Source organism: Salmo trutta, chromosome 6, assembly GCF_901001165.1.
Source record: "Salmo trutta chromosome 6, fSalTru1.1, whole genome shotgun sequence".
NCBI lineage: Eukaryota > Metazoa > Chordata > Actinopteri > Salmoniformes > Salmonidae > Salmo > Salmo trutta.
The window spans coordinates 48,803,710-48,830,204 of NC_042962.1; the positions used below are offsets into that span (position 1 = coordinate 48,803,710).

Genomic DNA, 26,495 nt, shown 5'->3' on the forward strand with positions numbered 1-26,495 from the left:
TAGTTCACGACTCCATGGTGCCACCTAGTGAATAGTAGTTCAAACTAATACATATAGAGCATGCCGGTTATTTAATCAGATGTGTAGCGCAAGGGCAAAAACCAAAACGTGCAGCCATGGGATGGGGGGCCAGGACCAAATTTGGTAAAGTTCTAGAGAACTTCACCTGTCATTTGGCAGTGGCACACACACACACAGGTGCCGAAGATTTTATATGCAATTTGTGCGTCATACATGTGGTCTGCTGTAGTCCAAATTAAATCGGTTGTTTTTGTTGTCATTAGAATGTTTGAGTGTTCAGTGTTGACTACAAAATATGTTGTAAACTATCCAACCTCATACTGTACAATCATTGCATCCATTTTGCCTTTACCAATCAAAGTGGCAGGGTCAGACTGTCGAAATGGCATTGTGGCTTTTAAGCATTCGGAGTGTCAGTTCGTCTGTAACAGCTGAAATAGTGAAACATGATGGTCTACTTCCTCCCAGACAGCACGTCAGGCACACATCCGAACCAACTGGTTTTGGTTTGTTGATCATGACGGACGCAAGATCGGTTTTATCAGAGCAGGTAAGCCTAATAATAACAGTAAAAGTTGACATGCTAGTTGTAAAATTTGAAATATTTCCTCTCAAACAGGACATTCAAAAGAAAATACAGGAAACAAGGAAACGATTCTGTATCGAATATGCACAAGGTGAGCGCTGTACTACTTGTTGTCCAGGAACAGCTGTTTGTGTATAGAGTAGGCTAAAGTAGGATTGCGCAACAACAGCAAACGTTTCTCCTGAGAACACTGAAATCCATGTGTATTTACACCTTTTGAAGTGTATATCAACCTAGGTGTGTGTGTGTTCAGTATATGCCACTGTTTTGATGCTGCATAGTTGTCCATACCAGTCATATGTCGAGTATTTTAACCTGAAACTGTCACACATTGTTGAAGACCGAAGCAGTGCACTGCAGCTCAACTGGATTCAATGTACCACACAAACGCACAAAGTAACAGTACTGAGTGACATCCATTTTCCCACAGACCTATCAGACAAGTATGACTCCAGGGATGTGGACAGGTTACGGAAGGATGATGTTTTGGTTGACGGTTATCTGGAGTGGCGTCACTTTGTGGTGGAGGACACCTTGAAGATGATCGATGAGAGTCTTCAGTGGAGAAAAGAATTCAAACTGAATGGTGGTTTGACCTTTGCCTTTACAGAGACTTGATGTCAACCAGTGGCCTTGTCCCATACGTATAGCTGTATTAATGAACGTATAGTTCCAACAATGAACAGTAGAATAGCTGGCTAGAACACATACCAGGTTATTGTGCATTCTGCAAATTGCTGACATACTTCCACTAGTTGAACATGATGGTGTTGATAAGATGTTTCCCGCTTTGAACTTTCTTTATGTAATGAATAGCACTATATAAGTATAATATATAAGAATAATGTATTATTATTATTATTATTATTATAGACAGCATTGATAGTCCGGTTTGATTCATTTTTTTTTTTAATATCCCTTTCTCTTCCAGACATCAACGAAAGCTCTGTGCAAAAGTCTCTATTTGAGTCTGGCATGCATTATCTCCATGGCTACGATAAAGAGGGCAACAAACTCTGTAGGTATTTTTTTCTTCCCCAACGTATGTGCTCACTGCCAATCAAGAAGGTTCTGTGGTGAAAATGTTGTTTCTGAGATACCTCATTTATGGCCACCATCATCATTTTATCTCTTGTAAAAGCCTCATCCTCTCTTTGTGGGTGCTGTGATCATTTTTCTATGCATCTCACTATTCAGATTGTAGTTTCCTGATTTAGGTGCACACACAATTCAAGTTAGGATTGAGATTGGAATCTTGAATTTTTGTATGGTGGATTACAGTTTGTCTTTTTGAGCTATTTGGGTCTCTGCCTTGAAGGCCACTGAGGATTACCCATATGTTGTCTGCCCAGTCTGGTTCAGGGTTAAGCTGCACATGAAGGATGTGAAGATGTTGACGGAGAAGAAAAGGTACGTGGCCTTCTGGTTGGAGAGCTACGCCCGGCGGGAACCAGGGATTCCCCTCACTGTGATCTTTGACATGTCCGAAGCGGGTCTAAGCTGCGTTGTAAGATGTCTGCTCTACTCTCATTCCCCTCTAGCTGATTTGTGTTGTGGAACTTGGTATCAATGTCCAAACATTTTGTGTTAACAAGTCGCTGAGTGGATCTTTACACACTAATGCTTGTCTTTGGGTGCTTTTAAACTACCTTTTGTGAAGACCTACTAAGGTAAACCTGAACTATCCTCACCTATTCTACACTCATGCATGTTCTGTTATTTCCTTTCCATATTATGTACAGTGCACTGTGCATGACAAGCACGAACATGTAGTAGATGGCAAGCTCTGAAGTACTAGATGCTGACTATTAAATGTATTCCAACATTTTTCTCTCTGAAGTGGTTTCTTAGGAGCGTAAGATGGTATAAACAGAAGCAGTGTCTGGAATACATTGAGACAAAGTATTCTCCGTTGCCCAATCTGGGTCATGCCTTAGCTTGGGGCTCAAAATATGGCAGGAGACATACATTACAGCTGTGTGCTTTCAAAACAAGTTTCTCCTCACATGCCAGGGTGAAAGATTTATTGGTTTATTTGTTGAAAATATTTATTTGAATGATAGGAATTCTCTCTTCTTTTTTCTGTTGTAGGACATGGATTTGATCAAATATATAATCAATTGCTTCCAAGTGTATTACCCTAGATTGCTTTGTAAGTATCCATTTCTTCTGGTGTGCTTCCAACACAGGAGGCTGCTGAGGGGAGGACGGCTCATAGTAATGGCTGGAATGGAGTAAATGGAATGGTACCAAACACATGGAAGCCATGGGTTCGATACCATTCCATCAATACCCTTCCAGCCATTACTATGAGCTCGTCCTCCCCAATTAAGCTGCCACCAGCCGCCTGTGGCTTCCACCTGGTGCATTTGGTCCCATAGCGTAAAATGACTCAGTGAGCCCAATTACATGCCTTTATTGCCTACAGAGAATGTAAAATTAATCGTGTTATGATTTATGTGTCCTATTTCATTTTTCAGCCAAAATGCTCATGTACGAGATGCCATGGATCATGAATGGTGAGTCACTTAAAGAAGAAAATGCTTCCACTCAATGTCACTGTTGCAGTCAATACTACTAACTACACTCCCCCCCATCTTCTATATATATAGCGGCATGGAAGATGGTGAAGAACATGCTCAGTCAAGACGCCATCGACAAGCTGAAGTTCGTGTCCAAGAGGGACATCCAGAACTATGTTGACAGGGAAAACCTCCCGTCCTACATGGGAGGAACTGTGTGTAACTTACCGCTCAATGGCCACAATGACCCCCATACATCCAAATATCTACTGAGCACATAAGCACATGCAGATGTTAAAACATCTGTGAATGCCCATTGGCTAACATGATGACATACAGGCACGTTTCTTTCGGTACAGTGCATATGATGCACAAGGCAGACACATGACCGACATATACAAGAGTCATACATCCACGTTCTCATGTAAAGCTGCTGTGTCTGTGCACACACACATACTTGCATGCATACAAACAACGCCATTTGCTGGTATCATGCATACAGTACATAAACCAATACTATTTTGTATACACACACACCTTGCCAGAATTCATCACCAGTGCGTTATACTACAATGATAAATAATTGATGTAATACAAATGCATTGCATTTACTATGGAGTTGTTTTCTCATTTTCTCCCAGGACCCATTCAAATTCAGTTACCCACCGTTGCCTGATGACATCTTCCAGAACCCCATATCAGAGACTGGACAAGAGGATGACACTGAGTCAAAGGATGATGACCTGGAGGCCAAGGACACCCTGGAGCCGAGCTCTCCTACACTCAGAACCAGAAATGTTGTCCTTCGTTCCCCTTACGACACCCCTTGGTTTTAATACTGAACTTTGTTACACTCTCGAATCTCATAAGTGCATTGAATGATATCAACAACAGTAACATTAGTGTCCTTGATTTCTCGGACTTTGTCTGAGGCAGGTATACTTGGCACAGGATGGGGACAATGAGGGCTCCATCAGATGGAAAGGATCCCGTAGGCCAACTGTCACTTTCAAAGGCACCTCACTCTGTATCAGGTTAGCTTTGGATTCTGTGTATTTGCCCTGATACATACAGTATAGTGTAAGCACTTCCAAAACGTATTGAGTCTGTGAGTTTCCAACCACAGACCTCACAATACCTTTTAAGGTTATGAGGCAACTGTTTACACTGAGAGCTGCTAGACGGAGATGATATGTGGCTCCCACACTCTCGCTCTCTCTTTCCAGTCCTAATGATGAGTTGTGCTTTGGCCACAGAGAGGGTGAGAAGAGATGTCTGATCATGCTTAATAATGTCACCAAAAACCAAGTGGCTTTCAAGGTCAGTTCTCATGTTGCTCTTTTTAAGTGTGTGATTGCATCATTACAATATACTTGTATGAGAGCAGCCTTGTTTGTGTTTTGCCGCAGGTGCGGACCACAGCCCCAGAGAAGTACAGGGTGAAGCCCAGCAATAGCAGCTGTGGGGCGGGCAAGAGTATGGAAATCACTGTGTCCCTGCATGGAGGTACTACATATCGTAGCCCTAATTCTTCCATCTCCTCTGTCTCTATGTAATACACTGCTCAAAAAAATAAAGGGAACACTTAAACAACACAATGTAACTCCAAGTCAATCACACTTCTGTGAAATCAAACTGTCCACTTAGGAAGCAACACTGATTGACAATACATTTCACATGCTGTTGTGCAAATGGAATAGACAACAGGTGGAAATTATAGGCAATTAGCAAGACACCCCCAATAAAGGAGTGGTTCTGCAGGTGGTGACCACAGACCACTTCTCAGTTCCTATGCTTCCTGGCTGATGTTTTAGTCACTTTTGAATGCTGGCGGTGCTTTCACTCTAGTGGTAGCATGAGACGAAGTCTACAACCCACACAAGTGGCTCAGGTAGTGCAGCTCATCCAGGATGGCACATCAATGCGAGCTGTGGCAAGAAGGTTTGCTGTGTCTGTCAACGTAGTGTCCAGAGCATGGAGGCGCTACCAGGAGACAGGCCAGTACATCAGGAGACGTGGAGGAGGCCGTAGGAGGGCAACAACCCAGCAGCAGGACCGCTACCTCCGCCTTTGTGCAAGGAGGAGCACTGCCGGAGCCCTGCAAAATGACCTCCAGCAGGCCACAAATGTGCATGTGTCTGCTCAAACGGTCAGAAACAGACTCCATGAGGGTGGTATGAGGGCCCAACGTCCACAGGTGGGGGTTGTGCTTACAGCCCAACACCGTGCAGGACGTTTGGCATTTGCCAGAGAACACCAAGATTGGCAAATTCGCCACTGGCGCCCTGTGCTCTTCACAGATGAAAGCAGGTTCACACTGAGCACATGTGACAGACGTGACAGAGTCTGGAGACGCCGTGGAGAACGTTCTGCTGCCTGCAACATCCTCCAGCATGACCGGTTTGGCGGTGGGTCAGTTATGGTGTGGGGTGGCATTTCTTTGGGGGGCTGCACAGCCCTCCATGTGCTCGCCAGAGGTAGCCTGACTGCCATTAGGTACCGAGATGAGATCCTCAGACACCTTGTGAGACCATATGCTGGTGCGGTTGGCCCTGGGTTCCTCCTAATGCAAGACAATGCTAGACCTCATGTGGCTGGAGTGTGTCAGCAGTTCCTGCAAGAGGAAGGCATTGATGCTATGGACTGCCCCGCCCGTTCCCCAGACCTGAATCCAATTGAGCACATCTGGGACATCATGTCTTGCTCCATCCACCAACGCCACGTTGCACCACAGACTGTCCAGGAGTTGGCAGATGCTTTAGTCCAGGTCTGGGAGGAGATTCCTCAGGAGACCATCCGCCACCTCATCAGGAGCATGCCCAGGCATTGTAGGAAGGTCATACATGCACGTGGAGGCCACACACACTACTGAGCCTCATTTTGACTTGTTTTAAGGACATTACATCAAAGTTGGATCAGCCTGTAGTGTGGTTTTCCACTTTAATTTTGAGTGTGACTCCAAATCCAGACCTCCATGGGTTGATAAATTGGATTTCCATTGATTATTTTTGTGTGATTTTGTTGTCAGCACATTCAACTATGTAAAGAAAAAAGTATTTAATAAGATTATTTCATTCAGATCTAGGATGTGTTATTTTAGTGTTCCCTTTATTTTTTTGAGCAGTGTATAAACCCATCATTCAGGTTTTGAGAAGGTCAAGGACTAGCCCATGTGGAATTGTTGCTGTCCTCTAATTGTTTGTGGTCGAATTCCCTCCTCTCTGATTGGCTCTCAGGGTCCCTGTGCTCTCCTCAGGACCGCTTCTTAATCATGGCTGCTGAGATGGAGCCATGTAGCGGTGGGGGGAGCACAGACCTTGCCCAGTTCTGGAAGGGTGTCCCAAAGGCTAAAATAATGGAGCACAGGTAGCACCATCTATTACACACACAGAACACAACTCAAACCAGTTTTATGACTATTGGTTTGTTGACTGTCACCAAAGGCAACAAGGCCTCAAGGACGCATGTGTAAGGACTGTTCACCAATGGTCTTCTATTTTCTTTACCTTCAGGCTGCGGTGTCGAATGCTAGAGGGCATCAAGTCGGCACTCAGCCCTGTGACTGACAGGTCTCACAAAATGGAGACCAATGGCTACCAAGACTTGCACCCCACGGTGAGTTGTGACCTCGGGCGACTGACACACACACACACACACACACACACCCTTATTATGCAAATGTCTCAATAGGACAATTACATATTTACTATTATCTTTGCCTGCTGAAATGTTCAACCTATCAAGTCCATCTGAAGTCAGTTTGTGGTCTGAAAAAGGTCTGATACTTCACCTGGGTCGTGTTCCATATGGAAGGGAAAATGTATTTAAATGTTTTGCAACTGAAGACAAAAATGGGCATTTCTTACAGGACAAGGGAAGGTAGCCCTACCATGTTTCGGTCTGTTTTCTTCCATTTGGTGCCTAATGAATATTCCGTTGGTGCCCTCTGATCCTCCCCCAGCTCCTTCAGTTGATGGCCAGCAGCTCCAGGCTGGAACAGAAGATGGACCACTGCCTGTGGTGGCAGAAGCTCTTGACTGTACTGGTGACTGCACTGACGGCCTTGGGCTTCTCTGCCCTCTACATACAGTACACTGGGGATTGGCCATTTTGAACCTTTCCCATAGTGGAGGAAGAAGACAGAAGGACCAGTCACAGTGGAGTCAGGATGAAAGTTGATTTCTGATTGGAGCAGAAATATGAGGAACTGCTCGCAATCCACTCTATGACCTTTGGACACTGAATATAATTATATTTCCACACTATCAGGTTGGACTAATACTGTGAAATTATGAAAGTAATTATAATGCCCTTTTAGTGTAAGAGCTGTTTGAGTGGGTGATGGCTCGAAAGGATCTAGCTTTTGTCAAGTTAAGGTCAGACTTGACTTTTCATAGCAGGTTAGGAGAATTAGGTTAAGGTTGGCAACTTTTTACATTAATTTGACAAAAGCTGGAGCCCTTCTTGCCATGACCGTTTTGATGGTATGGAGTTTTGGCCTGCCTGGTGACATCACCAGGCGGTAAATGATTTAATAGACCAATAAGAAAGAGGGTTGCAAACCTCTCTGCCAATAACAGCTAGTTTTCAGTTTTCCTGTACCAACTCAGACCACTCCCAGTCAGTCCTAGCAAAATTATTGCTTGAGAAATTTCACTTTGCTAAAAAGCTATTTTTGTTTCTTTTTTGACCATGTTTTCAATTAAAATCACAGTAAGGCACTTAATTTTTACCCAGAAAATGATTTGATATTGAGATAAGACCTTTTTAACCTATTTTCTGAATTATGTCTAACTTGAACTATTTACTATGGGTTTAGATGAATGGAAGACCACAAATAGAATTTTATAGCCAACATGTCGTCTTGGTGTTTATACAGTGTAATTTACATTAGTTGTTACATTGTAAAAGTCCTGTAGCATTTTACCTTGATTCATCTGCAGAAGCAGCCAAATACCTACATACACTCTGATATAAACACATTTATTGATTTGATTAAAAGATAATGACACTCACTCACCTCTCTCCCTTTGACACCAATGCAAAATAATTGTGCTCTGAAGCACATTCTGAGATATTTACGGAAGTAATCAGCGATTGTTGTTTTTTAAAACACCTGTCTGTCACTATGCACTCCGCATCCAACTAACTTACAAGGGATTGGGAGAGACACATTCATACATTTTTCTGAACGAAATAGGCAACGTTGTTTTTAATTGGTCTACTCTACTGCATAGTGTGTGGTTGGCGTCTTTTGGCGGAGGAGCCCCGCTTTGAGCAGATGGCGCTGGGGTGACCTTTCACCTCCCCTGATGTGACAGGCGTTCTGGAGGGAGGTGTCGATGGAGAGAGAAACAAACGTTCTCCTCCCAACACCTCCACTGATTAGCTGGGGACATGGCGGCTAGGTGATACACCTCAGATAGAGATAGACAATTTAATGGCTGACACGCATTCCGTGCGACAGATGTGATCACTAGGTGTTTTTTTTCTCTCCCTGGTAGTTTGCTTGTGTAATTATCTTGACTGTTATTATACTAATTGAGTGTGATTCACTATTTGACTCCCTCTTTGATGCTGAGGTACAGCCTTCCAAGAATAGATGTAGAGATGTACAGCAACTGGCACATTAGATAAAGTATGTGTAATTGTTAAGTGGTGATTGTATTGCCCCCATCTTCTTTGTCATTGTTGACAATGGTTCTGTAGCCTAAACCAATTTCTTATTACATCTATTGGACACTTTGGTAATATCTATCATTCTGTGTAGGCTATGTCTGCCTGCCACCCAAATGTTGGTTATACTAGAAATCCATAAAGAGAAGAGAATGGGAGCCATTGTGGGGGTGTAGTAAGAAGCTAATTACAAGGTGTCAAAACCCCAGGGATGGAATGGGGGGACCAACAGTTTTATATTATGTGAGATGGGAAGCAGAACAAAAACAGCTTTTAGTCATTGCACGACAAACAAGCTACAGATCTCAGGGGAATATAATCATATGATGTGACAATTATAGCAGGCTGCACTAGGATGCCCACATTGGTTGCTAGGGACAATGGTAATAATGCATTATCCCAAAGGTTGGAACAGGTTTGTTAGCCTAGTTTGTATCACATTAATATTTGGGGCTTTCAGCATCAATTTGGGTCTGTACTAAATGCATAAATTGCTTTACTGGTTGGTACAGCTTAAGGGACAGTGATTCAGCTGCATTCAGCTCCCCCTTGCTTCTCGAAAGCGACCTACAGCAGAATGTAGCGGAGTAGAGGAAGTGGTCATCAAGGCGCCGGAAGTACCCACTGTTCCGACGAATTTGTTTTGAATGAGGAATTCTGGCTGATTCATTGTAGCAAGCGAGACTTCAATAGTTAGCACACACGACTATTCTTTCCAACATTTTTACATCTTGAACAGGTAAGATCCCACTCCCACAACTGTTTCTATCACTACCCTAGCAAAAATGTATCCATGCCGAAGAAGTTGCTATGTAGTCAGTTTGGTTTTTCGACTGTCGCGTGTAATGAAAGAGCTAACGTTAGCTAGCTAACTGTCGCTAACGTTACCGCTAGCAAGCGAGCTAAGGCAGTTTATCTGGTTAACGTTAGCAAACTTAGTCAAACATGTTGGTTAGTTGACAGAGACCACTCTTTTTATTAAGAATTTGATGTTATCCCGCGTTTAACATTATTTTCTTTGTTCTGGCGGATAACATTAACTTAGACAGCTGGATGATTAACGTTAGCCCACTACCTATAATATGTAGCTAACTGTCAACGTCGTTAGTTAGCGTAGGCACTTTACTGTCATTATCAATAATTTGTGATGAGACAATTTAATGTATCTAGTTATATAATAGTCAGGAAAAATAGCTAGATGATACTGTATGAAAGCAGACATTCCAGATTAATCATGAAAATCAGCTAGCTACATGTGAAACAGATGGTCACAAAATCATATCGTCTGACAGCTAACTGGCAAACTATGCCATGTCATTCCATCCTGCTCTTTTGACTGCCTTTTGGGATTAACAACTGTTTTGTAGTTTACTATCTAACAACAATGCATATTAGAAAGTAATAGGGTTGAAGATGGTAAATAGGGTTGACATTCATTGCTGTGTTTTCCCACAACAGAAATGGATAGGCTGCTGAGGCTTGGAGGAGGAATGCCCGGACTGGGTCAGGTGTGTTTTCAGCCATGACTTATCTCGCATGCTGTTGCTATGGAATGCCTTTAGACCTTGTCTCATTAACTCATGAATGAATCAAAGCCCTAATATTGGGCTATAACTATCCTAGCTATATATCTTCAACGCCTATCTTATGCCGATCACCAAACAGGGAGTGATTCTGACTTGAGTTGGGTGGAATAGGCAGAAGTGACTACAAATTAAAAGTGAGAGACTGTAGTCAGGGTAGACCTTGTTGCTCTTATCCACAGACTGAAAAGGACCTGGCACAGCTCAGCTCTCTTAAATATTGTACATTTTAGTATGTTGTGTGGTCTGTAGTCCACACAATCAGGGTAAGAGTTATTGTTATTAAAATTTATTTTTTTATTTAACCTTTATTGAACTAGGCAAGTCGGTTAAGAACAAATTCTTATTTACAAAAATGGCCAACCCTGAACGACCCTGGGCCAATTGTGCGCCGCCCTATGGGACTCCCAATCATGGTCGGATGGTCTGGATTCGAACCAGGGGCTGTAGTGACGCCTCTTGCGCTGAGATGCAGAGGTTGCCTCCCTCAATAACCTCTCTGCAAAGTTGAATCGTTTTCTTAGCTATAGCCTATTTGCTCTACAGTCTTTTTCATGTGAAATGGATAATGAGAATAGATTGTCAAGGCATTATGTTCAATATGTATTAACAAATTCTATGTAGCTTAATCGAAAGTAAAGAATTATGGTGTATGCCACCTAACAACTGCAGTGTCTCCCTTGTGCTATTATCGAGCATGCTTTGTTGGAACATGTTTTTAGTGTAGCCCTGCCCAATCACAAGAGCCCGGGGCGCTCTTTGGTGAGAGAAATGAAAAGAGCCCACTTTGTTGTGTTTGTAGCGGCCAAGCCTTGCAAGGCGAGGCCAATGAGGAGCTTGCTCCCGACTGGCGTTGGATTTGCCAATTAACACCTCCAGTAAGTGGCTGCCTTGGCACCCTACAGAGGTGTTAAAAAGAGGGGAGGTGTCTTCTTTTAACTTCTCCCTCTCTGACATGCAGGGCTTCAGAGCACCATTTAAATTACAATATTACTTTCAGGATATTGAACATACACTGAGTGTACAAAACATTAGGAACACCTGACAGACTGACCAGGTGAAAGCTATGATCCCTTATTGATGTGACTTGCTAAATCCACTTCAATCCGTGTAGATGAAGGAGATGAGACGGGTTAAAGAAGGGTTTTTAAGCCTTGACACATGGATTGTGAATGTGCGCCATTGAGGGTGCATGGGCAAGACAAAAGATTTAAGTGCTTTTGAATGGGGTATGGTAGTAGGTGCCAGATGCAGCTCTTGACACTCAAACTGGTGTGATGCTTCTGGGTTTTTCACTGGCTAGTGGCTAGGCTAATGTCAAATTGCAGGTGGTGTTTATTGTCAACAAAATGTTAAAGGTAGACTCAAGCAGAACGTAAACAGCATATTGGCTCAATTTCCGCAACAACTAAGAGCGTTGAAGCACAAGGCTCAACTTCTCCGTGGACATGCGCAGACACTCTGTGAGAGCGAAGTCTTGCATCTCGCTCATCTCAATATCTGCGGTTAGTCTCCCTTTTAACAATCATCATCAGTCTGTCAATAATATAATACTAATATATTATAAACTGCAGTGAGGCTGTATTTTGTCATCCCAATCAGCTCTGTGTGATAGTAAACTATAACCTAAAATCTGTTATTTCCTCCCCCCAGGGCCCACCTACAGACGCCCCCGCCGTAGACACTGCAGAGCAGGTGTACATCTCCTCACTGGCACTGCTCAAGGTAAGAAGGAAATAAACAGTTGCCGTTTTATACCGACTAGTTACATGATGCGTGTCCGTGGCAGTCGTCTACGTCTCACCATGTATTTCCATCTCATTCAGATGCTGAAGCACGGGCGTGCCGGTGTGCCCATGGAGGTCATGGGTTTGATGCTGGGCGAGTTTGTGGACGACTACACTGTGCGAGTGATTGACGTGTTCGCCATGCCGCAGTCAGGAACTGTACGTTTTCCCAGTCGTTTCCCCTAACAGACCCTGCAGGACAATGTTGAGTAACTCTGCAGTTATGCGTGTGACGTTTTCTCCACCGGTGTATGCGTAATAGCACTTCTCTCTCCGACAGGGTGTCAGTGTGGAGGCCGTGGACCCCGTCTTCCAAGCCAAAATGTTGGATATGCTTAAGCAGACTGGCAGGTAAATGCATATGGACGACTTACTAATATAAAACATATTAGTTAGAACACCACGGTCGATTTGGCATAGCTTCTCTAGGACAAAGTCACACTGTAAATGCTCTACACTCCAGGATACACTAAAAACAGAAAAATGTCATTTGTAAGAATAAAACAGAAAAGAAATGTGTAAAATAGACACAAAGAAAGGTATCTGTGCAGTAATAGTGTTGAACTAAAATAATTGAGATGGTTATCATCGCTGTGGCTCCTCCAACTAGACCAGAGATGGTGGTTGGCTGGTACCACAGTCACCCCGGGTTTGGCTGCTGGCTGTCCGGCGTTGACATCAACACCCAGCAGAGTTTCGAGGCCCTGTCGGAGAGAGCCGTGGCCGTGGTGGTGGACCCCATCCAAAGTGTCAAAGGAAAGGTACGTCCAACAGCCGTAGGGATGTAAACTCGTCACTTTTCGGCGATATTCGCCGATTTTTGTTCTCAAAATAGGTCATCCAAGTGAACTGTGTAGATCCATAAAAAAACTGTCTATGGGGGGGGGGTCCTGACTAGGACATTTGGAATGCAACATGGCTGCAAAATAGTGCTGTGATTATAGTTGATAAGAAGGATGTATGTTTCAATGGTGCAAATTTATTACACACAGTTATTGTTAGCTAGCTACATTAGCATCTAAGTTGGCAAGCTAACACCCGTTTGCCTCAGCTAACTTCGTGTTGCTTGGCTTACTTTACTGTCTGTGTGTAATAACCTACTGGAACACGTATATGCATTGGAGGAAGTGAGGGAGTAACTTGGATGCTTTATTACTAAACCCAGCATGGTAGCACAGGCAGGTAGCTGCACAACAACAGTGTATTGGAGGCGTGATGTCTCAATACTCTTAACAATGAATAATGGTGTATGCTTCGCATATTGAAATGAACAACTGAGAACAGAATGCATCCCTACGTGTCCTTCAAATAGAATATCAGTTCAGAGCGTGATGTCAGATATGTCATATCAGAATGAGTGTTTCATGCAATATCACATGACTGTTGTGAGCAGCCAGCTTGCATTAGCCTTCTCAGCTGCTTCTCTCCAGCCATACTTTCTGCATATCTCCGTCAGTTTTAAAATGTAATTTAGCCGCGATGGAGAGCTGGTGTGTCTAGACAGTGATGGGGTTTCTGTTACATTTGCTTAATTATTGGAGTGGCTCACAGCGTGAGCGAAGTGGATAGTATCTTTTCATTTCACCTGTAAGAGCAAGCAGGCCAGTCTGACTAGGCTTCGCTGTCACGCAGCCTCTGAGTGCCACTGCTATAGAGGAAAAAAGAGCACAGTGAAAAAGTCCTACTTGTGCCTTTACATCACTGAAAACCATGAGATTCTAGGCCAAACCACTCAGAAGTTATGCCCCATATTACCGGAGCTACTTTCTCCCCTTTATATCATGAATTATCGCACATTTTATATAACTTCGTCTACAAGGCATTGGTCAAAACAAGCATTGGCCGGTCATATTTCGGAGGACGCATGACTCAACCTTCGCCTCCCGAGCCCGTTGGGAAGTTGCAGCGATGAGACGAGATCAAAAAGGGGGGTTAAAATACAATACCCCCCCCCAAAAAACAATGTTATAAATGTCGAGAGACAAATGTTTGTACAAAGCCTCATTGTTGAAAACTAAATATTAGGCTAGATGCAAGGAGAAGTAATGTCAATAAGCCAATTCATTACCTTGATCTCCACTGTAAAAGGCATCTAGACATTATTTCTACCATTTGGTTTGCAACAACTGATGGAATGAACGGCCAGCATGCTTGGCAAGCAACCATAGATGTGTCGGGACTAGGCCGATATTTTCGTTAGGGATGAAATAGTAGCCTATGAATTAATTTCTAAAAATATTTTTATATATTTAATTGGTTACCCGCTGTAGGAAATCAACTCGGTTGTGCAAAACAACTTTTTTAACTTGACTGCTGATCGACGGTGCTCTGCCTCGTACCTATAACCAAGGCACAGCGGTGCTAAAAAAGGAGTTCAGCACGCCCTCTCGTGTGCAATTTCTTGAACCACGACGCGAGCTGTTTTAAACTACTCACGGGCCCAAGTTTTTGGTTTGATAACGAACAACCTTGTTTAGTGATGTTACCTGGCTAGCTAGCATGGTACCTTCGCTATGCACATTTTGGATGGCACTGGAAAAACGGATAAGGGATAGATGCTTCAACGTTAGGATTCCTGTGCCTAAACAATCTAATTCAAATTATGAAAAAAATATGAAAAAAAAATAATTCTGGTGTTCCTTAAATTGGAACTGACAGCGTTTTAGCGACATGAAATCTTATTAAAATCTGATCATATACACCCCCAGGAAGAATATGACACCGTTGTTTTAAATTTTTCTGACAAGCGAGCGCTTAGATATGGTCGTTTTCATAAGTTCATAGAATGTTTGGGAATGACGTATATTAAGGCATTTGTGAAAAGTGGGGAAGCGGCCGTTCGTTTGGTAATTAATAGACGCTGCAGTAAATAAAACCTGAAGTCTACGCAGATCAGTGCGCCATAGCCAATCAGAGTTACAGTAGGCCTATATGCAAATAAGCCATTTGCCACGCGGGCCTGCCGTCATTCATTATTAACTGGACTGTGTGTTTACAGGCAGTAGCAACAGCATGACTTTTTATCATTAGAACGAATTCGCCAAAAGCCATAAAGTACACCTGAATGGATTTCTGCAAATATGAAAATACCACGGGAGTCCTCTTACATTTGGGAACTTAAGTCCTATTGATCAAACAACTATGAGAAGGTAGGCTTTCTCTCAGTTGCCTATGCACATCAACAACAATAAGATCACGTTCTTGCTAGCTAGTTGTTGATGAGCTAAAATCTAACAAGGGAACATTAGATAAAACCAAACATTCAGCTAGTTGGCCATCTCAATTGCACTGATAAACGATGGGGAATAGTAGTCTGCTAGTCCTTCTGCAGCTTGCTTGTCAATCTATGCTTGTTCTAACTCACGTTTTGACAATGAATGGGAACTTGCCTGCCTGTTCGCCCATGTGATCAATGCTAAATATATACAAACGGAACTAAGCGATATGCTAACTGTGGATGTCGTTCAAATTCAACATAGATAGCCAGCAAAGTGGTTCACATTTCTTGCTGACTGCAGTAATGTACCCAGAGCTTTTGCCAGAGAATTGAATGTTCATTTCTCTACCATAAGCCACCTCCAACGAATTTGATAGTACGTCCGACCGGCCTCAACTGCAGACCACGTGTATAGCGTTGTGTGGGTGAACGGTTTGCTGATGTCAATGTTGTGGACAGAGTGCTCCCCCATTAGGCCCTGATCTAGGGATTTCACATGACTGGGAATAGAGATATGCATCTGGTTACAGATGCCGTTAAAAAAAAGTAGGGGTGTTGATCAGAAGACAGTCAGTATCTGGTGTGACCACCATTTGCGTGGAGTTGATTAGGCTGGTGATTGTGGAATGTTATCCCACTCCTCTTCAATGGATGTGCAAAGTTGCTGGATGTTGGCGGGAACTGGAACACGCTGTCGTACACGTCGATTCAGAGCATCCCAAACATGCTCAATGGGTGACATGTCTGGTGAGTATGCAGACCATGGAAGAACTGGGACATTTTCAGCTTCCAGGAATTATGTACAGATCCTTGCGACATGGGGATGTTTATTATTATGCTGAAACGTTATGGTGGCGGATGAATGGCGCGACAGTATAGTTTGATTGTTTTGACATTCCTAGCCATAGTTATAGTCCGTTTTTGTTAAAAAATATTCAGTCATTGAAACTGAAACAGTGCATCCCAAATGGGTGGAGGCAACAAACGATGTACCAGGCCAGCTTTGCTTTACAACCTGATAGCAATATTTTTTGGACTAAATGTATTGGTGAATTTATATGGATCATCCATTGAATTGCATCCATCTATTCTGCCAATAATGCTTTACTGGAATTCTGAGTCAAATATAACCTATTTTTAAAACCTCTTATAAAGTTGGTTTTATTTTTCATATTATGGGTGTCTGTTTCATATCTGCAAAGTAACTCGAGCTCTGTTTCACTTTAAATTCTGTTTGGTGCCTAACATTTGGGAGGGGGGTGGGTGGCAGGTAAGGAGAGCGTATAGCTATGCATGTAAAGTTGTCTGAAGAGTAGGCTAAAGATGGTTTCATATAGGCCTAGTGTGTTTCCCTTTACTGCCACAATGAAAATGCAGATCATTATGCAGTTGTATTCCTAACTACATTCCTCCTGCCCGATCACAGGTAGGCGTTTGGATATGAGCAAATCAGCTATTTTCCGCAGTAGCCTTTTCTATTATAGAGTAAAAAGTGTGAAGCTAAATTCAATGTGTTGTATTGAGTAGAGGTGTGACTATCAGGGTTTTGTGCAGCACACGTATAGAAAATGGTAACAGGCGTTTACAGATTTTTTTTTCCCGCGTGTTTCTGCGCGAAAAATATTTCTCACCTTTTTGGGCCTTCATCAGTTTGCGTCCCTGAACCACCATGATTGTGATGGCACCTGCCAATGCTGTGAATGGACTGGTGATTTGATTATCTTTTTTATTTAGCAATGTTCTAATTTAATTTGTATGCCAATTGTGTGACAGGTTGACTTTCTTGTGGGTGCAAACTTCAATCAATCCAATAATAAAATCAGTGGTTGACTGATTGGGTGGAAACTCAAATCGTTAGAGATTTTAGCTAACAGCGTTCTGCCTGTGTAGTCAGCTAAGGTTGTTTACTCATAGATCTCCGGGGATTGAGATGTCTTCATCTAGAACTGATCATACACCCTCCCCATCCCCACCACCCTCCTTTCCTTGTTATGTTTCTTTCTCTCTCTTCCACCCTCACGGGCCCCATATGGCACTTCCTCCATCTGCTCCTGCCTCTGTGCTGCGGGGAGCTGTCTATTATCACCTCCACAGAGCTGTCTGTGAATGTGAGAGCCAATTCCATCTCAATGTGTGATCTCCGCTCGGAGGAGAGTGCACCACTAGAAATGAAAGTTAGCTCTCCAATGTTTTACATTAGATATGGTTCTGAAGCACAGGCGATCTCATAAAGATATTTCATTAGATTGCTATTAAGAGTAGTGTGTTGATGACCGAGGGGATGGTTTAAAACCTTTTTAGTCTTAGTAAGTTTTGCCGCCCAAGCGTGAGAGAGAATGTAAAAATATATACATTACATTTTTACAAACCTACAAATACCAGGGCACGTTTGCCAATCTTCGTTTTGACATATTTGTGTTTTTAGCAGGTTTCACGCCTCCGCCTTCGAGGAAAAGGTGTCTCCCGGCCAAGTCTTGCTTGTGAAAGATGTAGCCTACTCTTGATGTGCTCAGAACATGGCAGTGTCCTGCTTCCCTCTCACGTTCACTATCTCTCGTCATTCTGTCTGCCACTCGGAATCTCATTGTACACAATCCATTATGGTCCATTCAATGAGCAGCCAATATAACCCCAGAACGTAACAATAATGCCAGTCGTTTCACCAATTTCCACGCAAGACACGATAGCCCGGAGTTCATTTGGAGCGACACGGGTAATAAAAGTCGAGTACTTCATCCTTGGCTAACGCAGCCAGGACCAGTGAAAGTAACGGCGAAATATATTTTAACACCCTAATTTCCTCTGCTTTGTAGTAAAATGGATGCAGGTCTCAGGGAGACATCCTAGTAAACAAGGCGTAAGTCAGGTCCACCATAAACCCATCAATGTTTTAACATGACTGTAACCGTGAGCTACTCACCTGTCATGCTTTCACACACAACCGCAGTCGGCAGAGCCTCTCCTAGCATGGTTGCATATCTTTGCCTTGCTATGATTATGCAATGTCTTCTCACCTGAAAGGATGCGATGTAGGGCCTAGTAATAGGATGTGACTAGGGACATGTACTGCACTCAGGCAAGGCTATGGTTTCGGTGTTGTTTACACACATCTGGAGTGACAGCCTGGTTCCAGCAGTTGGTACCGTCCCTGATCTGCTGTTCACTATCTCCCTCCCTCCCCAGTCGTCTACTCTCCCTTTCACAGTATTCTCACACACAACGTTACCCTCATGGCTTAGATCCAAAGCAGAGTGTGGTACTTACTTGGCATTCTTTCAATTTTTTTCAGTTTTTTTTTTTTCTTCTTCTGCTCAGGAATTGAATTTAAATGGAATCGGTACGGACGTTGTTTCTCTGCGAGATAACACGTGGTTCCTTTTTGTTATTCTGGGCAGGTTGTTATCGATGCTTTCCGGCTGATCAATGCCAACATGATGGTTCTGGGACACGAGCCCAGGCAAACCACCTCCAACCTGGGCCATCTGAACAAGCCCTCCATCCAGGTAAGACCATGGAGCCTCTGACCAGCTCTGTGTTTTTTAACATGCACGTGAATGTAGAGTTTCTGTTCTTATTTCAATCATCTGTTGTCCTCCTCCAAGGCTCTGATCCATGGACTGAACAGGCATTACTACTCCATCACCATCAACTACAGGAAAAATGAACTCGAGCAAAAGGTGTGAAACATTTCTGAAAATCTATTGACATCTGTTTAAGGGGAGTGTAGTTATGATATCAGAAAAAGATGAGGACTGTTGACTGTCGTAGTTTAATGAGTTAATTATGATTTCCCCACAGTGACATTTCATAATATGCTTACTGTCTGTTCTCCTGAATGACAGGTGATGTCATCTTCTGTGCGCCATAACAATACGTACACGGTGCCTCTATCCTCTCTTGGTTGCATGTGCCACATTAACATATGATCATTGAGTGACTTTTGATCCTTGACCTCCCAGATGCTGTTGAACCTGCACAAGAAGAGCTGGATGGAGGGCCTGACCCTGCAGGACTACAGCGAGCACTGCAAGCTCAACGAGAACATCGTCAAGGAGATGCTGGAGCTGGCCAAGAACTACAACAAGGTGAGCAGGCAGGGATCAGAAGGGGAAGGTGGGAGGGCATGAGTTATCCCGGGTGGTGTTCATTAGTATTCAAATAGAAGAAAATGGACTGAAACAGGGAGGGACTGACTACCTGGACTTGTCCAGTCAGAAACACTAATTTCCAAGACATGGGCATGGCGTATGGGGGTGTAGTGAGATACCTGATGGGTTGGACCATTCTATTCTCATCACTCGTCTTGGAAAAAACTTACACTACAAACGTGGAAATCAATCAATTGCCATCATTAACACAATGGAAAAATCAAATGATTTATTATTTAAATATTGAAAGTGAGCGGGCTAGGGAGAGAAACAAAATGTTGGCGTTTCAGGCCATGTGGCGGAAAGTGATGTGGCTGCTGGAGATGTGATAGTGGTCCCGGTAGGTGTGATGCAACTGATGTTTGTATGATGTATGTTTTGTGTTGTTTATAGAAGGTCAAATAAAATAAAACACACTTTTTCCTATTCTGTTGCAAAATGTTTTTTCCTTTACATGCCATAATGAACAAGACCCAGCTTTGATTCTCACTCAGACGTTAACATTTAATGTCCCTGTGTTCTACCCAAGGCTGTCGAAGAAGAGGATAAGATGACCCCTGAGCAGCTGGCCATCAAGAATGTCGGAAAGCAGGTATCCGGTCCTCGCTGCAACCTGTTTTGCCAGCTACATCAACCTCTGTTTTTCCAGCTACATCATGAATGCCCATGTATAATCTTTGCAATGACCCTCCTTGACCTGTTTACCGCGTTCTTCTCGCAGGATCCCAAGAGGCACCTGGAGGAGCACGTCGACGTCCTGATGACGTCCAACATCGTTCAGTGCCTAGCCGCCATGTTGGATACTGTGGTCTTTCAGTGAAGCCCCCCCCCCCTTGCATTTAACTGTTCATATTCTAACTTTGTTTTGTTTTATAAAAAATAAATGTGTATGAAAGGTGGGCTGTGGACTTGTATCCTTAAAATACAGAACAGCAGCATGGGTGATGTGTTGCGATTTGACTGGTTGGTCTCAGATGGGTGTCTGAGAGAACGTTTTGGTCCATACATACAGAATGGCTGCATCTGAAATGGCACACTAATCCTTATGTAGTTCTCTGGTCAAATCTAGTACATATATATTGTGAATAGGGCGCTGTTTCTGACACACCCTATGAATCTTGCCTAGCTGCTAGCTGTCATTTTTCAATTAGTTATGCCATGGTTGATGGCACTTCTGACACTCCTTGAAGCCTTGTTTTCCAGTCACGTTAAAATGACCCTCCTCTTTTGATGTGAGGCATGCCCACTTTCAAGATTGAGTAATACTTCCTGATTTAAAAAAAAAAGAAATATATGAATGTTGTCATTAACTATAAACATGTTTAAACATATAATCTACCTGCCACATGGTACTAGAGGTATAACATTAGTAGTATTTTGTTCCAGTCCAGCAAAACGAACATGATCAGAAAAATGTCTATAGGCGTTATAAATATAACTGTTTATATAGGATACGTATAAATCTTATCCCTGTAAAGTGTAACAATTGTAGACTTTTCATTAGGTTCGTTCCAAGAGTAGTTCGAGTTCATATTCCCTACATGTGATGCGCGTAACCTTAACCAAATTGGTTTTTGTGTTGCGCGTAATGCTCCTTGCGCAGCTCCAATATCTTCGCATCTCAACATCCAACGCCCAATGATATGGATAACGACTACCACAGCTCAGACAGGTCTGAACTCGCTACCCAGAGCCACCCTATGCTCTCCTCTAGTGAGGGGCTGAACTAAATAGAGGAACCTAACACGTTCTAATAAAGAAACCACAGGGATGACAAATCCGTCAGAAGCAGACGACTTTATCGACTCGGAGGACTTATTTGGTGACGGCGACAAGGGAAGCAGTAGGCAGTCTGCTCAAGAGACCGTCTGTGACATTCGTCATACCTTCCATGGATCTACAGAGGGACGGTATCCCTCGTCTCAGCCCAGCCAAGCTCAGCCCGCGTCTGCTACCTCGCCTGGTACCATGTTCCCACACCGGACACTGCACGGAGCCACCTACCCGGCCCTTGCCATCACCAGTTCGGGTCACTACATGGCACACCATCCTGTGGTCACGCAAGGCTCATATAATAGCCTCTTGACCACGTCACCTCAAGGCTTCCCAGCGCCCGGATACTTTTACGCCCAGCCATATGGGCATGGCCACCAAGGAGGTGCTTTCCACAAGAGCTCAGCAATGCAAACCGGGATGGTTTTTGGTAAAGCGCAAGTTTATCTCTGCAATAGGGCTCTGTGGCTCACGTTTCACAGGCACCAAACAGAGATGATCATCACTAAACAAGGGCGGTGAGTATTGACCCGTTCCCTTTCTCGCCGCCCTTGCCGTTATGTTCGCTAATGTCAACATAGTGGGCAAACTGCCGTACTTATTTGGACGAAGTAGATTGACGTGTTTATTAACAAAATATGGCCACAGCAATAGTTCAAATTATAATTAATTTCGTTCTAAAAATTTTGCAGGATTTAGGAATTTGTAAAGGAAATAAAACTCCTATGAATCTTTTTTTCCACTTCCAGACGAATGTTTCCATTCCTGAGCTTTAATATATCTGGACTTGATCCGACGGCAAATTACAATATTTTTGTGGACGTCAGTCTCGCGGACCCTAATCACTGGCGGTTCCAAGGAGGACAGTGGGTACCCTGCGGCAAAGCTGACTCAAATGGGACAGGCAAGTGATTTTACTTTTCTTTTCCCCCTTCTATTCTTTCCAAGTGAGGTTTTCTGACAAGTGAGTAATGTCTTCAATAATTAATTTATAGGGAACAAGTCCTACATGCATCCAGACTCTCCGAACACCGGCGCGCACTGGATGCGTCAAGAAATTTCTTTTGGAAAACTGAAGTTGGCAAATAATAAAGGGGCATTGGAAAGTGCAGGGCAGGTAAGTTTAATATGGTACTAATTTCGTACAGCCCCAAATACACACACATATATATATATATATATATATATATATGCTGAAAGAGGTCTTGAAAATATGCTATATTCAAGTCTGGAGACGTTGCATTGAGAGATTTTCTTTACAAATAATGTTTTATGCATTTATCAACCATATTGTATGAAATAATTCAGAATTTATTCTCATAAGTTTTTTGTATTTATTGTAAAAAAAATCATCTTCAAGTTGTTCTTTGTCTCTAGAGATGATCACAGATGCCCCAATTAACACCTGTTTTTCATGTCCTCTGTTCAGATGGTTGTCGTTCAGTCCCTCCATAGGTACCAACCCCGTCTTAATGTGGTCGAAGTGCACGAGGATGGGGCCGAGAACGCAAGCCAACCCAGACAATCATTTACGTTCCCCGAGACGCAATTCGTTGCAGTCACAGCATACCAGAACACAGACGTAAGGAAATTCGTTCCTTCAAATATTGATTTATTTTCTTATTTGGGGCTAGGCAAAAATGTTCCTATTGGGGTAAAGGTGGTTCACAAATTGACAGTAGACTAGGCCTTTTTAATGTTATTTTCCTCTTTCAGATAACACAGCTGAAAATAGACCACAATCCTTTCGCAAAAGGTTTTCGGGACAATTATGACAAGTAAGTAAAAATATATTCGCCTAGCCTATGTTTTCTTTTTAAATAGCCTTACATATTTAAATATTATTCTATTGGAATTATTCGAATCTCAAATTGTGACTGAATTTAGACTGCTTTACGCACGACTTTTCCCCATTTATTGGTGACGATACTGTCACTTCTAAAACAACCATCGTTTTTTAAAAATTATTTCTTCAATATCAGCTTTAAGTTAAGGACTACATTCTGATGTAAACGATCTTGAAAAGCATTACGGATTTGGATACACGCATGTTTTTGTTCCATTGGGAATTTCTGAGTTTACGTGTCAGAATTCCTGTGGACAGACAAGTTCGATTTTTTTGCCAATATTCTCTTCAAATAGTTCGTTTTTTAAATGGAGTGTAAGAAACAATCGGAGATGAATTAGGCTTAACGGTAAGACTTCCGGAGTGCTTTTTAAATTTGTTCTATAATTCCATGTCATTGTTACTCCATACTTGTGGAAACGTTTTATTTTAGGTCTTTCTCATTTGTATTATTTTCAAATTTCCTAATTGATTGTTTTGGATATGTCTAGAATCTACACAGGCTACGATAGTGACCGGTTGACGCCATCACCGAGTGACTCGACCTACGCTCAGTTTGTGCCTGGTGCCAGATATGCTCTTGCTAATTCTTTCCTTCAGCACCAATTCGTTAGCACTTATGCCAAGTCCTGTTTCCGCCCTAGCGCAGGAGCTACGTCTGGACTAGACTATAACGTCCCCTTAACTAGCAGCATGCTGTCACCGCAAACCAGCGAGGAGGACACAATGGCGGCATCACCGAGATGGTTTGTGACACCGACCAACAACAGACTGGACTACGCCCCCCGCACAAATGACGCGACTGAAAACACGGCCGCTTTGCTGTCATATGCAGCAGCTGGAAAGGCTCTACAGCTGTCCGCGACGGACAGTTCGGGTAGAGCCCTTGCGTATTACTCAGAACCAACGGATTTTGCGCGTACCTCACCCCAGTATTGCGGTGCGTCTAGCCCGGCTCTGTCCTGCTGGACTAATGGACACGCTATAGGTACTGCGAACTTTGACGAGGTCCTCTCACTTTCAAAAGAGAGTTTGCCAGCGGGTGTCTCTGAAGACGCAAAACCACAAGATATCTCGGAGTCTAGTTGGATAGAGACATAAACTGAATTGAAGAGATATCCCATCCTAGGTTATTGACATCAACGAGAGCAGTCTAAATACTCACCTGGACATCGTTCATTCGTTTTTTCATTAGACTGCATTTTTGGATTAGCCTACAGTTGGCTGTGGATATGACTGAAGTATTAAAATGTTAACGATAAAAAAAATCTATTTAAGCTATAATAATGTATCTATTTAACATTAGCTGTAGTCCTACTCTAGATGTTTTAATTTAATCCTGTTTTCTAATTTGACTGATTTGATTGATTTTTGATTTGTTGAATACATTTTTGGAAAGTTTTCATGTCTTAGCCTGCATTGAGTTTCATTGGCATTATGTTTTATTGTGCTGGCTTTAGTAGGCTACATAGGATCCACAATGTATTTTACTATTGCAACAAAAAAAACAAGGTTCTGAGTAATAACAACTGTACTTAAAGTAAGTAGCCCAATGCTTCAAAACACAAAGGACATATTCATAAATCAATGCCCAACGCAAAAAGGTCAAGAGGGAATTTGTTGTAGTCTTTGAAAGGATGTATACTAATTCATTATCTAAAAATGAAGTAAAATTATAAATTCGATTAAAAGCAGATGGATAAATTGCAGTTCCTTTTCTCTTATACCTGGTATGATGGTTTATTAGTGCTGTTGCTGCTTTGCTTGCAGATGTGTGAACAATGGAGCAAACTGAAGATGAAAGATAGTCAAATGAGGACCACAATGGACATAAGTAATCTGAACTTGTTTTTTAATCCTTGATAATGTTTAATGTGTGTTTAACATATGTATTTTAAATTTGTCAAATAACTTTAATTTATTCGGCGACTTGAAGTTTTCTTTAAAAATAAAATATTTTAGTGTTAAAGTAACTGTCCAGCGTTTCCAGATTTATATGACCTATAATTTACAATATGAGTGAAATACTTTTCCTTACAAAATATGATAATTAAATATGTTGAAAATAAGCTTTCGGTGTTTGAATGGTGTGGGCATACCCCAATTACACAATGGTGGGGGCCAACTGGTTGATTGGCCAACTCCGCCAATGAGCCAACCTGACTTCACATTATATGCGGAAATAGTAAGCATTTTTTATTTGTTTTTTCTCAAATGTATGCTTTGGCGTCAAATACGAGTATAAGACGAGTCAACAACATTATTTGAGTATGAGCTAACAAAAAGATTTTAAAAGTGACATTTTCACTGGACAGTTACTGAGGTATTTACACAAAATTAATCTCGGTTAACCCAGAACAAAAATATTGCGCAATTTGCTCAGCTGTGTTTATATATTTAAATATAACGTACATTATTTGCATAGAGCTTCTTATTGGTTGTTTATGATAATTTCCAAGTGGGCAACTCTGCCAAATTGGAAGTTTACGAGTTGTTTTTCCAGTAGTCTTTCTATGAGAGATTAACAGAAAGTAGTCGTGGCCCAATCCCAAACCAGGGACTGTTTACATAGCAGGTTAGGATAATTAACGTGGCAGTTTAGAATTAACATAACAGGCTAGGAGAATGAGGGTAGGTTAGGAAAAGAGAGGTTTAGGCACAACTACAATGCTACAGTTGTCAACAACTGTTTTCCCCGGACGCTGACCATTAGATGGAGCTGTAGTAGACCTGCTCAATCTAGTCACAACGGTAGAAACGTAAACAGACCATCCGTCCTGACATACCATCAGTGACAACACGTCAGGCATTTTTTTACTTGAGAAATACTGCACCAAACACACAACTGGCCGACTAAAACGTGCAAAAACGTCCAAATTATTTACAGATTAAAAATAAAAATCTCACTATTTTGAGGAAGTATTGACTTTTGTTCCTATGGTGACCCATGGGGGACAAACATCATGAACTGCCACATCGAACCACACCCCCAAGAATCTTTAATGTGCAACAGAAACCGATTCGGAATCTGAGCGTTCACTTGCTTTTTAGCCTAATCAAAAAGGGGTGAGTATCCAAAAATGTAATGGTATGCTGTCAAACCAGGCTCCAAAAAAGCTAAAGGGGATCTATAAAGATTTGCTATGTATTCTCCTAAGGCCCATTGCTACTAGAGCAGCCCTTCCCAAAGACCAGCCTTCTGACTGACTTCCTGAATGCAAGGCCACTGGAGAGGCTCATTGGAAACATCAATCTACCATCCACTGCTCAACCTGTTGTGAAGATGTCAGGTGTGAATCAAAACTTGACTGGTTTAGGCTACACTTATACGGTTTA

The 26,495-nt window shown here is 42.5% G+C and overlaps 3 protein-coding genes across 6 annotated transcripts; all 3 read left to right on the forward strand.

Annotated features, from left to right (window-relative positions):
* The first annotated feature begins 122 nt into the window (after positions 1–122).
* On the forward strand, positions 123–8,678 carry LOC115196091 (motile sperm domain-containing protein 2). Of its 4 annotated transcripts, none has more exons than XM_029756636.1 (15): positions 123–198; positions 490–698; positions 1,038–1,193; positions 1,539–1,625; positions 1,960–2,114; positions 2,699–2,759; positions 3,088–3,126; positions 3,220–3,344; positions 3,771–3,926; positions 4,066–4,163; positions 4,356–4,449; positions 4,539–4,635; positions 6,366–6,495; positions 6,642–6,744; positions 7,091–8,678. In XM_029756636.1, the coding sequence occupies exons 2-15, from the start codon at positions 539–541 to the stop codon at positions 7,241–7,243; spliced, it is 1,614 nt and encodes a 537-aa protein (XP_029612496.1). In that variant the 5' UTR covers positions 123–198; positions 490–538; the 3' UTR covers positions 7,244–8,678. The 4 variants fall into 4 exon arrangements, with proteins under 4 accessions (XP_029612496.1, XP_029612494.1, XP_029612495.1 ...); XM_029756635.1 differs by lacking the exon at positions 123–198 and having other exon boundaries at positions 307–571; positions 641–698; XM_029756634.1 differs by lacking the exon at positions 123–198 and having other exon boundaries at positions 306–698.
* A 737-nt stretch (positions 8,679–9,415) lies between these two features.
* Positions 9,416–20,440, forward strand: LOC115196096 (26S proteasome non-ATPase regulatory subunit 14). Its single transcript, XM_029756645.1, has 11 exons — positions 9,416–9,544; positions 10,264–10,313; positions 12,042–12,113; positions 12,215–12,334; positions 12,456–12,526; positions 12,786–12,936; positions 18,788–18,895; positions 18,995–19,069; positions 19,352–19,477; positions 20,070–20,132; positions 20,262–20,440. Exons 2-11 carry the CDS (start codon positions 10,266–10,268, stop codon positions 20,358–20,360), a joined length of 933 nt encoding a protein of 310 aa, XP_029612505.1. The 5' UTR covers positions 9,416–9,544; positions 10,264–10,265; the 3' UTR covers positions 20,361–20,440.
* An 835-nt stretch (positions 20,441–21,275) lies between these two features.
* On the forward strand, positions 21,276–25,225 carry LOC115196095 (T-box brain protein 1-like). Its single transcript, XM_029756643.1, has 6 exons — positions 21,276–21,831; positions 22,063–22,217; positions 22,309–22,430; positions 22,743–22,895; positions 23,030–23,091; positions 23,651–25,225. Exons 1-6 carry the CDS (start codon positions 21,311–21,313, stop codon positions 24,258–24,260), a joined length of 1,623 nt encoding a protein of 540 aa, XP_029612503.1. The 5' UTR covers positions 21,276–21,310; the 3' UTR covers positions 24,261–25,225.
* Positions 25,226–26,495: the final 1,270 nt, after the last annotated feature.

What these genes read in the sequence shown, in the direction of transcription:
- LOC115196095 (XM_029756643.1), top strand. Translation starts at nt 21,311, where the DNA reads ATGACAAATCCGTCAGAAGCAGACGACTTTATCGACTCGGAGGACTTA. An exon ending in CATTGGAAAGTGCAGGGCAG is followed by an intron (nt 22,431 to 22,742) that starts GTAAGTTTAATA and finishes TCCTCTGTTCAG; the next exon opens with ATGGTTGTCGTTCAGTCCCT. An exon ending in TTTCGGGACAATTATGACAA is followed by an intron (nt 23,092 to 23,650) that starts GTAAGTAAAAAT and finishes GGATATGTCTAG; the next exon opens with AATCTACACAGGCTACGATA.
- LOC115196091 (XM_029756634.1), top strand. Translation starts at nt 404, where the DNA reads ATGGCATTGTGGCTTTTAAGCATTCGGAGTGTCAGTTCGTCTGTAACA. An exon ending in CGTCCTACATGGGAGGAACT is followed by an intron (nt 3,345 to 3,770) that starts GTGTGTAACTTA and finishes ATTTTCTCCCAG; the next exon opens with GACCCATTCAAATTCAGTTA. An exon ending in GGCACCTCACTCTGTATCAG is followed by an intron (nt 4,164 to 4,355) that starts GTTAGCTTTGGA and finishes CTCTCTTTCCAG; the next exon opens with TCCTAATGATGAGTTGTGCT.
- LOC115196096 (XM_029756645.1), top strand. Translation starts at nt 10,266, where the DNA reads ATGGATAGGCTGCTGAGGCTTGGAGGAGGAATGCCCGGACTGGGTCAG. An exon ending in CCTCACTGGCACTGCTCAAG is followed by an intron (nt 12,114 to 12,214) that starts GTAAGAAGGAAA and finishes CATCTCATTCAG; the next exon opens with ATGCTGAAGCACGGGCGTGC. An exon ending in TCAAGAATGTCGGAAAGCAG is followed by an intron (nt 20,133 to 20,261) that starts GTATCCGGTCCT and finishes TTCTTCTCGCAG; the next exon opens with GATCCCAAGAGGCACCTGGA.